This window comes from Motacilla alba, unplaced genomic scaffold (assembly GCF_015832195.1).
Source record: "Motacilla alba alba isolate MOTALB_02 unplaced genomic scaffold, Motacilla_alba_V1.0_pri HiC_scaffold_28, whole genome shotgun sequence".
NCBI classification, from domain to species: domain Eukaryota; kingdom Metazoa; phylum Chordata; class Aves; order Passeriformes; family Motacillidae; genus Motacilla; species Motacilla alba.
Window position 1 is genome coordinate 189,416 of NW_024037374.1, and position 13,455 is coordinate 202,870.

Here is a 13,455-nt window from a genome sequence, read left to right on the forward strand (position 1 = left end):
TGCTGTCCCCGATGTCCCCAACTGTCCCCGCTGTCACAAACACCCTGGATTCCTCTGACATCCCCCCGTGTCCCCGATGTCCCCGATGTCCCCCGATGTCCCCTGATGTCCCCTGATGTCCCCAGCCTACTCGGCGCACCTGGACTCGGAGCTGCCCCCCCAGAGCTTCCTGGGCCCCGAGTTCCCCCCGGCGCTGACCCCGACGTCCCCGCGGCGCTTCTCGCCCGGCCCCAAGGAGCTGCTGCCCGACGACGACGTCCCCAGGTCTGTCCCCAATGTCCCCAAGTGTCCCCAATGTCCCCAGGGGTCATTCATAGTCCTCGAAGGTCCCCAGGGGTCACTCAGGGTGTCCCCAAGGCCCTTCTCGCCCGGCCCCAAGGAGCTGCTGCCCGACGACGACGTCCCCAGGTCTGTCCCCGGTGTCCCCAAGTGTCCCCAATGTCCCCAAGGGCTCTGGAATGTCCCCAGGAGTCATTCAGGGTCCCCAAGGGTCACTCAGGGTGTCCCCAAGGCCCTTCTCGCCCGGCCCCAAGGAGCTGCTGCCCGACGACGACGTCCCCAGGTCTGTCCCCGGTGTCCCCAAGTGTCCCCAATGTCCCCAAGGGCTCTGGAATGTCCCCAGGAGTCATTCAGGGTCCCCAAGGGTCACTCAGGGTGTCCCCAAGGCCCTTCTCGCCCGGCCCCAAGGAGCTGCTGCCCGACGACGACGTCCCCAGGTCTGTCCCCGGTGTCCCCAAGTGTCCCCAATGTCCCCAAGGGCTCTGGAATGTCCCCAGGAGTCATTCAGGGTCCCCAAGGGTCACTCAGGGTGTCCCCAAGGCCCTTCTCGCCCGGCCCCAAGGAGCTGCTGCCCGACGACGACGTCCCCAGGTCTGTCCCCGGTGTCCCCAAGTGTCCCCAATGTCCCCAGGGGTCATTCATAGTCCTCGAAGGTCCCCAGGGGTCATTCAGGGTGTCCCCAAGGCCCTTCTCGCCCGGCCCCAAGGAGCTGCTGCCCGACGACGACGTCCCCAGGTCTGTCCCCGATGTCCCCCAAGTGTCCCCAATGTCCCCAGGGGTCATTCATAGTCCTCGAAGGTCCCCAGGGGTCACTCAGGGTGTCCCCAAGGCCCTTCTCACCCGGCCCCAAGGAGCTGCTGCCCGATGACAACGTCCCCAGGGCTGTCCCCGATGTCCCCAAGTGTCCCCAAGTGTCCCCAGGGGGTCATTCATAGTCCTCAAAGGTCCCCAAGGGTCACTCAGGGGTCACTCAGGGTCCCCAGGGGTCACTCAGGGTGTCCCCAAGGCCCTTCTCGCCCGGCCCCAAGGAGCTGCTGCCCCACGGTGATGTCCCCAAGGCTGTCCCCAGTGTCCCCAAACTGGTCCCACCCCAACCAGGGGCTCCCCAGGGTGAACAATGTCAGCCTGGAGGATGTCATGCATGATGTCCCCAAATGTCCCCAATGTCCCCGATGCCTCCACTTTCCCCAGTCTCCCAGTGATGTCCCCAAATGTCCCCAATGTCCCCAATGTCTCCAACATCCCCAATATCCCTGCAATGTCCCCACTGTCCCCAAATGTCCCTAGTGTCCCCAATCCCCCAATATCCCTGCAATGTCCCCAAATGTCCCCAACGTCCCCAATGTCCCCAACATCCCCAATATCCCTCCAATGTCCCCAATGTCCCCAACATCCCCAATATCCCTGCAATGTCCCCAATGTCCCCAAATGTCCCCAATATCCCTGCAATGTCCCCACTGTCCCCAAATGTCCCTAGTGTCTCCAACGTCCCCAATATCCCTGCAATGTCCCCAAATGTCCCCAATGTCCCCAATATGCCTGCAATGTCCCCAACGTCCCCAACGTCCCCAATGTCCCCAACGTCCCCAATATCCCTGCAATGTCCCCACTGTCCCCAAATGTCCCTAGTGTCCCCAATCCCCCAATATCCCTGCAATGTCCCCAAATGTCCCCAACGTCCCCAATGTCCCCAACATCCCCAATATCCCTCCAATGTCCCCAATGTCCCCAACATCCACAATATCCCTGCAATGTCCCCACTGTCCCCAAATGTCCCTAGTGTCTCCAACGTCCCCAATATCCCTGCAATGTCCCCAAATGTCCCCAACGTCCCCAATGTCCCCAACATCCCCAATATCCCTCCAATGTCCCCAATGTCCCCAACATCCACAATATCCCTGCAATGTCCCCACTGTCCCCAAATGTCCCTAGTGTCTCCAACGTCCCCAATATCCCTGCAATGTCCCCAAATGTCCCCAATGTCCCCAATATGCCTGCAATGTCCCCAACGTCCCCAACGTCCCCAATGTCCCCAACGTCCCCAATATCCCTGCAATGTCCCCAATGTCCCCAAATGTCCCCAATGTCCCCAATGTCCCCAGGGAGCCGCGGCGCATCGTGATCCCGCGCGGCTCCACCGGGCTGGGCTTCAACATCGTGGGGGGCGAGGACGGCGAGGGGATCTTCATCTCCTTCATCCTCGCGGGCGGCCCGGCCGACCTCAGCGGGGAGCTGCGCAAGGGCGACCAGATCCTCTCGGTGGGTGGCCCTGGGGACACCGGGGACGCCCTTGGGGACACCTGGGGACACCGGCGGGGGAGGAGGAACGGGGCAGTTTGGGCGTTTTTGGGTCTTTTTGGGATTTTTTTGGGATTTTTGGGGGTTTTTTGGTTGCTACCATCATCATCCTCACCATGGGAAGAGGTCCCAGGCCACCCTCAGAGTGTCCCTGGGGTGTCACCTCCCCTTGGTGGCACTTGGGGACACCTGGGGACAGCGGCGGGGGAGGAGGAACGGGGCGGATTGGGCGTTTTTTGGGTTTCTTTTGGGTTTTTGGTCGCCACCATCATCATCCTCACTATGAGAAGGGGTCCCCAGGTGTCCTCAAGGTGCCCAGGTTGTCCCCAGGGTGTCACAACCCCCTGGTGACACCCTTGGGGACACCTGGGGACAGCGGCGGGGGAGGAGGAACGGGGCGGATTGGGCGTTTTTTGGGGGTTTTTGAGGTTTTTTGGGGGGTTTTTTGTCACCACCATCATCATCCTCACCATGGGAAGGAGTCTCAGATCATCCCTGGTGTCCCCAGATGTCCCCAAATGTCCCTAAAGTCCCTTTTTCCCCCAATTTTCCCCCTTTTTTCTTAATTTTTCCTCTTTTCCCCTCTTTTTTCCCCCTTTTCCCCCAATTCACCTGTACCAAACTTGTCCCCAAGTGTCCCTAAGTGCCACCACCTCTCCCAGGTGTCTTCCCCATGTCCCCAAGTGTCCCTAAATGTCCCCAAATGTCCCTTTTTTCCCAATTTCCCCTTATTTTTCTCAATTTTCCCCCTGTTTTCCCCCTTTCCCCCGCGCCACCTTTGTCCCCGAGTGCCACCGCCGCGTGTCCCCAGCTGTCCCGGGTGTCCCCAAGTGTCCCTAAATGTCCCCAGATGTCCTTTTCCCCCATTTCCCCCCATTTTCCCCCCAATTTTTCCCATTTTTTCCCATTTTTCCCAATTTTTCCCCATTTTCCCCCCTTTCCCCCGCGCCACCCTTGTCCCCGAGTGCCACCGCCGCGCGTCCCCAGCTGTCCCCGCGTGTCCCCGCAGGTGAACGGGGTGGATCTGCGCGGGGCCACCCACGAGCAGGCGGCGCTGGCCCTGAAGAACGCCGGCCAGTCGGTGACCATCGTGGCCCAGTACCGGCCCGAAGGTGACAGCAATGTCCCCAAATGTCCCCAAGGGTCCCCAGGTGTCCCCCAAATCCCTGCCAGTGTCCCCAGCCCACTGGGAGTGTCCCCAGGGTGTCCCCAAGCCATCCCCAGTGACCATTGTGGCCCAGTACCGGCCCGAAGGTGACAGCGATGTCCCCAAATGTCCCCAAGGGTCCCCAAGGGTCCCCAGGTGTCCCCCAAATCCCTGCAAGTGTCCCCAGCCCACTGGGAGTGTCCCCAAGGGTGGCCCCAGTGACCATCGTGGCCCAGTACCGGCCCGAAGGTGACACCGCTGTCCCCAAATGTCCCCAAGGGTCACCAAGGGTCCCCAACCCCCTGGGAGTGTCCCCAAGGGTGTCCCCAAGGGTCCCTAGGATGTCCCCAGTGGCCATCGTGGCTCAGTACCAGCCTGAAGGTGGCACTGGGAATGTCCCCAAATGTCCCAAATCCCCGCCCAAAATGCCCAAAATATCCCAAACGCCCCAAAATTCCTGATTTTCCCAAAACCCCCGGAATTCACCCCAAAATCCCCCATTGCCAAGTACGGGCGCTTCGAGGCCAAGATCCCCCAAAAACCCAAAAAAACCCTGAAAATCCCCAAATTCCCCCAAATCCCCTCAATGTCTGGGATACCCCAAAGATCCCAAAATTCCCGAAATTCCCGATTTTCCCAAAACCCCCGGAATTCACCCCAAAATCCCCCACTGCAGAGTATGGGCGCTTCGAGGCCAAAATACCCCAAAAACCCCAAAATATCCCAAAAATCCCAAACTCCCCCAAATCCCCCAAACCCCTCCTTGATCCCAATGATCCTGAAATTCCCGATTTTCCCAAAATCCCCGGAATTCACCCCAAACCCCCCTGCAGAGTACGGGCGCTTCGAGGCCAAAATACCCCAAAACCCCTAAAATTCCCCCAAAATCCCAAAAATCCCTCAAACCCCCAAATTCCCCCAAATCCCCTCAATGTCCTGGATACCCCAAAGATCCCAAAATTCCCGAAATTCCCGATTTTCCCAAAATCCCTGGAATTCCCCCCAAACCCCACAGAGTACGGGCGCTTCGAGGCCAAGATCCACGACCTGCGGGAGCAGCTCCTGAGCAGCAGCCTCGGCTCCGGCAGCGCCTCCCTGCGCAGCGACCCCAAGCGCGGCTTCTACGTCCGGTGGGGACACCTGGGGACATTTGGGGACATCGGGGACATTTGGGGTTTTTGGGATTTTTTGGGATTTTTTGGGATTTTTTTTTGCGATTTTTTGGGGATTTTTTAGTGAATTTTTGTGGTTTTCTGTGATTTTTGGAGGGGTTTTTCAGATTTGGGATCTTGGGGACATCTGGGGGACACCTGGGGACACCTGGGGACATTTGGGGACATCGGGGACATTTGGGGGATTTGTGTTTTTTGGGATTTTTTTGGGTTTTTTGGTGATTTTTTGTGGTTTTTTGTGATTTTTGGAGGGCATTTGGAGGGGTTTTTCAGATTTGGGATCTTGGGGACATTTGGGGACACCTGGAGACACCTGGGGACATCGGGGACATTTGGGGACATCGGGGACATCCGAGGGATTTGGGGGATTTGGGGTTTTTTGGGATTTTTTGAGGAATTTTTGGCCGTTCTTGGAGGCGTTTTTGAGATTTGGGAGGTTTGAGAGGTCTTGGGGACATTTGGGGACACTGCGAGCACTGGGCTCTACTGGGACGAACTGGGTTTTACTGGTTTATATTGGGATGAACTGGGATGACCCCGGAGAGGTGACAAGGGTGACAATGCCACTACAGGGTGTGACAAGGCCAAGGACGTGAGGAGGAACGGGGACACTGCGAGCACTGGGCTGTACTGGGATGAACTGGGATGAACTGGTTCATACTGGGACAAACTGGGATGAGCTGGGGGACACTGAGGGTGACCCCGGGGAGGTGACAGAGGTGACAGAAGTGACAATGCCACCGCAGGGCCCTCTGACTACGACAAGGCCAAGGACATGGGGAGGGAATGGGGACACCAGGAGCTCTGGGCTGTACTGGGATGAACTGGGACGAACTGGGATGAGCCGGGGGACACTGAGGGTGACCCTGGGGAGCCCGGGGAGGTGACAAAGGTGACAAAGGTGACAGAGGTGACGATGGCCCTGCAGGGCCCTGTTTGACTACGACAAGGCCAAGGACGTGAGGGGGAATGAGGACATTAAAGGACACCAGGAGCTCTGGGCTGAACTGGGATGAGCTGGGATGAGCCGGGGGGCACTGAGGGTGACCCCGGGGAGGTGACAGAGGTGACAGAGGTGACAATGGCCCCGCAGGGCCCTGTTTGACTACGACAAGGCCAAGGACGTGAGGGGGAATGAGGACATTAAAGGACACCAGGAGCTCTGGGCTGTACTGGGATGAACTGGGATGAACTGGGATGAACTGGGATGAACTGGGATGAGCCGGGGGGCACTGAGGGTGACCCCGGGGAGGTGACAAAGGTGACAGAGGTGACGATGGCCCCGCAGGGCGCTGTTTGACTACGACAAGGCCAAGGACGTGAGGGGGAATGAGGACATTAAAGGACACCAGGAGCTCTGGGCTGTACTGGGATGTACTGGGATGAACTGGGATGAACTGGGATGAGCCGGGGGGCACTGAGGGTGACCCCGGGGAGGTGACAAAGGTGACAGAGGTGACGATGGCCCCGCAGGGCGCTGTTTGACTACGACAAGGCCAAGGACGTGGGGAGGGAATGGGTACACCAGGAGCTCTGGGCTGTACTGGGATGAACTGGTTCATACTGGGATGAGCTGGGGGGCACTGAGGGTGACCCCGGGGAGGTGACAGAGGTGACAGAGGTGACGATGGCCCCGCAGGGCGCTGTTTGACTACGACAAGGCCAAGGACGTGGGGTTCCTGAGCCAGGCGCTCAGCTTCCGCTTCGGGGACGTGCTGCACGTGCTCGACGCCTCCGACGAGGAGTGGTGGCAGGCGCGGCTGGTGCTGCCCCCCCAGCAGCCCCCCGACATCGGCTTCGTGCCCAGCAAGCGCCGGTGAGCCGCCGGGGGCCGCTGGGTTGTACTGGGAGCTGCTGGTTTGTACTGGTTTATACTGGGAGCCACTGGTTTGTACTGGGAGTCACTGGGAGCGAGTTTTGTTGTGCTACAATGGGTTCTAATGGCACTGGGAGGGACTGGGAGGGACTGGGAGGGGGTTTAGGAGCACTGGGAGGGGACTGGGACTCACTGGAATGGGCCTGGAGGCACTGGGAGCCACTGGTTTATACTGGGAGTCACTGGGAGTGAGTTTTGTTGAGTTGCAATGGGTTCAAATGGCACTGGGAGGGACTGGGAGGGACTGGGAGGGGGTTTGAGGGGACTGGGACTCACTGGAATGGGCCTGGAGGCACTGGTTTGTACTGGGTTATACTGGGAGCCACTGGGAGTGAGTTTTGTTGAGTTGCAATGGGTTCAAATGGCACTGGGAGGCACTGGGAGGCACTGGGAGGGACTGGGAGGGACTGGGAGGGGGTTTGAGGGGACTGGGACTCACTGGAATGGGCCTGGAGGCACTGGTTTGTACTGGGTTATACTGGGAGTCACTGGTTTATACTGGGAGTCACTGGGAGCGAGTTTTGTTGTGTTACAATGGGTTCAAATGGCACTGGGAGGGACTGGGAGGGACTGGGAGGGACTTTAGGAGCACTGGGAGGGAACTGGGACTCACTGGAATGGATCTGGAGTCACTGGGAGTCACTGGTTTGTACTGGGTTATACTGGGAGTCACTGGTTTGTACTGGGAGTCACTGGGAGCGAGTTTTGTTGTGCTACAATGGGTTCTAATGGCACTGGGAGGGACTGGGAGGCACTGGGAGGGACTGGGAGGCACTGGGAGGCAGTTTAGGAGCACTGGGAGGGACTGGGACTCACTGGAATGGACCTGGAGCCACTGGTTTGTACTGGTTTATACTGGGAGTCACTGGGAGTGGATTTGGAGCGGTTCCAATGGGTTCAATGGGGTTTAATGGTACTGGGAGCCACTGGGAGGGACTGGGAAGGACTGGGAGGGAACTGGGACTCACTGGAATGGATCTGGAGTCACTGGGAGTCACTGGTTTGTACTGGTTTATACTGGGAGCAAGTCTGGGGGCACTGGGAGCCAAAATCAGGGAGTTCCAATGGGGTTTAATGGGACTGGGAGCCACTGGGAGGCACTGGGAGGCACTGGGAGGGACTTTAGGAGCACTGGGAATCACTGGTTTGTACTGGGAGTCACTGGGAGTTACTGGTTTGTACTGGTTTATACTGGGAGTGGATTCGGAGCGGTTCCAGTGGGGTTCAATGGCACTGGGAGTTACTGGGAGTTACTGGGAGGGAATTCAGGAGCACTGGTTTATACTGGGAATCCCTGGAGCCTTACTGGTTTAACTGGGATTAACTGGGAGCCACTGGGAAGGAACTGGAGCCTTACTGGTGGCTACTGGGAGGGGACCGGTCTGAACTGGTCCAAACTGGTCCTTACTGGTCCAAACTGGTCCAAACTGGTCCAAACTGGTCCGTACTGGTTGCAGGGTGGAGCGCCGGGAGTGGACGCGGCTCAAGGCCAAAGATCGGGGGCCAGGGGCTCAAGGTGAGGCCCAAAAATCCCCCCAAAAATTCCCAAAACTCCCCCCAAAATTCCCCCCCAAAAATTTCCAAAATTCCTCCAAAAAACTCCCCCAAAATTTCCTGAAAATTCTTCTAAGAACTCCCCCCAAAAAAACCCAAAATGTCCCCTCAAAAAATCCCAAATCCCTTCAAAACCCGTCCAAAAATCCCAAAATTTCCCCCCAAATCCCCCCAGTCTCTCCCAAAAATCCCCCCCAAAAAATCACCCGAAAATGCCCCAAAATCCCAAAAATCCCCCCAAAAATCCCCGAAAATCTCCAGAAGTCCCCAAAAATCCCCAAACCCCCCCAAAACCCCGGCTTTCCCGCAGGCCGCGAGGACGCCGTGCTGAGCTACGAGACGGTGACGCAGATGGAAGGTGAATTTTGGGCCGAAATCCCGGAATTTGGGATTTCCCCTCTTGGGGGGGGGGTTCAGGACCCCTGAAAGTTTTGGGAATTTGGGGAATTTTTGGGAATTTTTTGGGAATTTTGGGGTTTTTCCCCTCCCCAGTTCACTACGCGCGGCCGATCATCATCCTGGGCCCCACCAAGGATCGCGTCAACGACGACCTCCTGTCCGAGTTCCCCGAGAAATTCGGCTCCTGCGTGCCCCGTGAGTCACCTGGCACACCTGGGCACACCTGGGCGCACCTGGGCACACCTGGGCTCAGCTGGGCACACCTGAGATACACCTGGGCACACCTGGGCTCACCTGGGCACACCTGAAATACACCTGGGGGCACCTGGGGGCATCAGGAACACACCTGGGCACACCTGAGACACATCTGAGACACACCTGGGCACACCTGGGTACACCTGGGGGCATCAGGAACACACCTGGGCACACCTGAGACACATCTGAGACACACCTGGGCACACCTGGGTACACCTGGGGGCATCAGGAACACACCTGGGCACACCTGGGGGCACCTGAGATACACCTGGGCACACCTGGGCCCCATTTATCCCACATTAACCCCACATTTCAGGGGTGTTACCTGTCCCAGGTGTGTCCCAGGTGTGTCTCACCTGTGTCACCTGCAGACACGATGTGGCCCAAGCGCGAGTACGAGGTCGACGGGCGCGATTATCACACCTGGGCACACCTGGGCCCCAATTATCCCACATTTCACACCCGTTACCTGTCCCAGGCGTGTCTCACCTGTCCCAGGTGTGTCTCACCTGTTTCACTCACAGACACGACGCGGCCCAAGCGCGAGTACGAGGTCGACAGGCGCGATTGTCACACCTGGGACACACCCAGCTCACATTTCACACCCATTTCACACCCCTTACCTGTCCCAGGTGTGTCCCAGGTGTGTCTCACCTGTCTCAGGTGTGTCACCTGCAGACACGATGCGGCCCAAGCGCGAGTACGAGGTCAATGGCCGCGATTACCACACCTGGGCACACCTGGGCCCCATTTATCCCACGTTAACCCCACATTTCACACCCGTTACCTGTCCCAGGTGTGTCTCACCTGTGTCACCTGTGTCACCTGCAGACACGACGTGGCCCAAGCGCGAGTACGAGGTCGACGGGCGCGATTGTCACACCTGGGACACACCCAGCTCACATTTCACACCCATTTCACACCCCTTACCTGTCCCAGGCGTGTCCCAGGTGTGTCTCACCTGTGTCACCTGTGTCACCTGCAGACACGACGCGGCCCAAGCGCGAGTACGAGGTGGACGGGCGCGATTACCACTTCGTGGCCTCGCGGGAGCGGATGGAGAAGGACATCCAGGGACACAAGTTCATCGAGGCAGGGCAGTACAACAGCCACCTGTACGGCACCAGCGTGCAGTCCGTGCGCGAGGTGGCTGAACAGGTAAATGCACCTGGGATACACCTGGATACACCTGGGATACACCTGAGATACACCTGAGATACACCTTGGATACACCTGGGCACACCTGGGATACACCTGGACACACCTGGGATACACCTGAGATACACCTGGGCACACCTGGGGCGGGGCAGTACAACAGCCACCTGTACGGCACCAGCGTGCAGTCCACGCGCGAGGTGGCTGAACAGGTAAACACACCTGGGATACACCTGGGCACACCTGGGATACACCTGGGATACACCTGAGATACACCTGGGCACACCTGGGGCGGGGCAGTACAACAGCCACCTGTACGGCACCAGCGTGCAGTCCACGCGCGAGGTGGCTGAACAGGTAAACGCACCTGGGATACACCTGGGCACACCTGGGATACACCTGGGCATAGCTGGGATACACCTGAACACACCTGGGCACACCTGGGATACACCTGGGCACACCTGGATACACCTGGGCACACCTGGGCACACCTGGATACACCTGGGCACACCTGGGATACACCTGGGATACACCTGGGCACACCTGGGACACACCTGAGCTCACCTGTCCTACACCTGCAGGGCAAGCACTGCTTCCTGGATGTGTCTGGGGACACCTGGGTATGGTCTGGGCTTACCTGTGCCTCACGTGGTCACACTTGGGACATACCTGGTCACACCTGTGCCTCACCTGGGACACACCTGAGCTCACCTGCTCACACCTGCAGCTCACCTGGGCACACCTGAGCTCACCTGCTCACACCTGCAGCTCACCTGGGCACACCTGGGACACAGCTGAGCTCACCTGCTCACACCTGCAGCTCACCTGAGCACACCTGAGCTCACCTGCTCACACCTGTGCCTCACCTGCTCACACCTGAGCTCATCTGCTCACACCTGGGGCACACCTGGGCACACCTGTGCCTCACCTGGGCACACCTGGGCACAGCTGGGCTCACCTGTCCCACCCGCAGGGCAAGCACTGCATCCTGGACGTGTCGGCCAACGCCGTGCGGCGGCTCCAGGCGGCGCAGCTGCACCCGATCGCCATCTTCATCCGGCCCAAATCCCTGCAGAACGTGCTGTGAGTCACCTGGCACACCTGGGCACACCTGGGCACACACCTGGGCATAGCTGGCACACCTGGGCACACCTGGGCAGTGATTCTGGGGGGATTTTGGGAGGTTTTGGGGCTCAGCTGCACCCGATCGCCATCTTCATCCGGCCCAAATCCCTGCAGAACGTGCTGTGAGTCACCTGGGCACACCTGGGCACACACCTGGGCACACCTGGGCACACCTGGGCAGTGATTCTGGGGGGATTTTGGGAGGTTTTGGGGCTCAGCTGCACCCGATCGCCATCTTCATCCGGCCCAAATCCCTGCAGAACGTGCTGTGAGTCACCTGGCACACCTGGGCACACCTGGGCATACACCTGGGATGTATCCGGGCACACCTGGTCACACCTGGGCAGCCATTCTGGCTGGAATTTGAGGATTTTGCTGTGGTTTGGGCACAGAGAGGGAGAAACTGAGGCAGGAGGGGGCGTGGCCATTTATGTCAAGATGCTAATTTGCATAATGGGTGGGGCTGCAAGCCGAATGGGTGTGGGGATGTGATTGACAGGCAAGAAGTGGGTGTGGTTTTGTGGATGGGCGTGGCCTCGTGAATGAAGCTGTGCTATGGGCGGGGCTTGTGAGGGGTTGTGGGCGTGTCCTGGCAATCCCAGGTGTGCTGGGCGTGGCCGATGGGTGTGGCCAGGGATTTATGAGAAGGTCCCTGGATTTTTTGGCATGTCTCAGGTGGGGTGGGCGTGGCCAGGTGAGGTGGGCGTGTCCCGATCTGGCCCCGCCCACCTCAGGGAGATCTCCAAGCGCGTGAGCGAGGAGCAGGCGCGGAAAGCGTTCGACAGAGCCACCAAACTGGAGCAGGAGTTCACCGAGTGCTTCTCAGGTGAGACACACCTGGACACCTGGGGACACCTGGGCACAGCTGGGCACAGCTGGGGACAGCTGGGACACACTTGGGATACACCTGGGGACAGCTGGGGCACACCTGGGGGCACCTGGGGCACACCTGGGACACACCTGGGGCACACCTGGACACACCTGGGCACACCTGAGAACACACCTGGGCACAGCTGGGACACACCTGGGGACACCTGGGACACACCTGGGCACACCTGGGGGCACCTGGGCACACCTGGGCACAGCTGGGAGCATCCGAAATCCACCTCAAAGACCCCCAAAATTCACCAAACCCTTCCAAAATTCCCCAAAATCCCCTAAAATCCCTTTTTTTCCACCTTTAAAGATCTCTACCCAGCCCAAAACCCCCCCAAAATCCCCAAATTTCCCCTTTTTCTTCTACCTGTAAAAGGTCTCTACCCACCTCAAAAATCCCTTTTTTTTTTACGCTCCAGAGGTCTATACTCACCCCAAACCCAACCAAAACCGCCCTAAAAGTCCCCGAAATTCCCCTAAAATCCCTCTTTTTCCTCCTCCACAGATCTCTACCCACCCCAAACCCCCAAAAATCCCCGAAATTCCCCTAAAATCCCCTTTTTTCCACCCGTAAAGGTCTCTACCCACCTCAAATCTCCCCAAACCCCGCATAAATCCCCTTTTTTTTACCCTCCAAAGGTCTCTACCCACCCCAAACCTCCCTAAACCCTCCAAAATCCCCGAAATCCCCCTAAAATCCCTTTTTTTTCCACCCGTAAAGGTCTCTACCCGCCCCAAACCCCCCTAAACCCCCCCAAAATCCCCCTAAAATCCCTTTTTTTTTTCCCTCCAGGGATTCCTATCCTCCCCAAACCCCCCCAAAATCCCCGAAATCCCCCCAAAATCCCTTTTTTTTTGTGTTTCCCGCTCCGCAGCCATGGTGGAAGGCGACAGCTTCGAGGAGATTTACCACAAAGTCAAACGAGTCATCGAGGACCTCTCAGGACCTTTCATCTGGGTCCCCGCCCGCGAGCGGCTCTAGGGCCGGGGGGGAACCCCCCCAGGACCCCCCAAAATCCACAGGAAACGCCCCCCGAAAACCCGCGGGGTTCCCTTCGAGCCCCGCCAGGACCTGCTGGGAATTCCCGGAGCGCTGGGGGAGGGGTTGTTGGTTTTTGGGGTTTTTTTGGGGTTTTTTTTGGGGCCCTCTCTCCGGTGGTTTTTGGGGGGAAACGCCCCCGAATTTGGACTCTTTTTTTGTACATATTTAAGCTCTATATTTGTAACGCCCCGGGGGGGGCCCCGGATCGGCCCCTCCCGGCCCCGAAAATTTGGGGAGGGGGGGAGGGGGGCTTGGGGAGGGTGGGGGAAGGGTTTGG

The 13,455-nt window shown here is 58.6% G+C and overlaps 1 protein-coding gene across 1 annotated transcript; it reads left to right on the forward strand.

The window, feature by feature from the left end:
- The first annotated feature begins 115 nt into the window (after nucleotides 1-115).
- On the forward strand, nucleotides 116-13,421 carry LOC119696440 (disks large homolog 4-like). Its single transcript, XM_038126180.1, has 12 exons — nucleotides 116-264; nucleotides 2,382-2,538; nucleotides 3,587-3,689; nucleotides 4,740-4,854; nucleotides 6,536-6,712; nucleotides 8,230-8,288; nucleotides 8,637-8,684; nucleotides 8,819-8,920; nucleotides 9,966-10,138; nucleotides 11,109-11,218; nucleotides 11,995-12,086; nucleotides 13,012-13,421. The coding sequence occupies exons 1-12, from the start codon at nucleotides 116-118 to the stop codon at nucleotides 13,116-13,118; spliced, it is 1,392 nt and encodes a 463-aa protein (XP_037982108.1). The 3' UTR covers nucleotides 13,119-13,421.
- The last annotated feature ends 34 nt before the right edge of the window (nucleotides 13,422-13,455 follow it).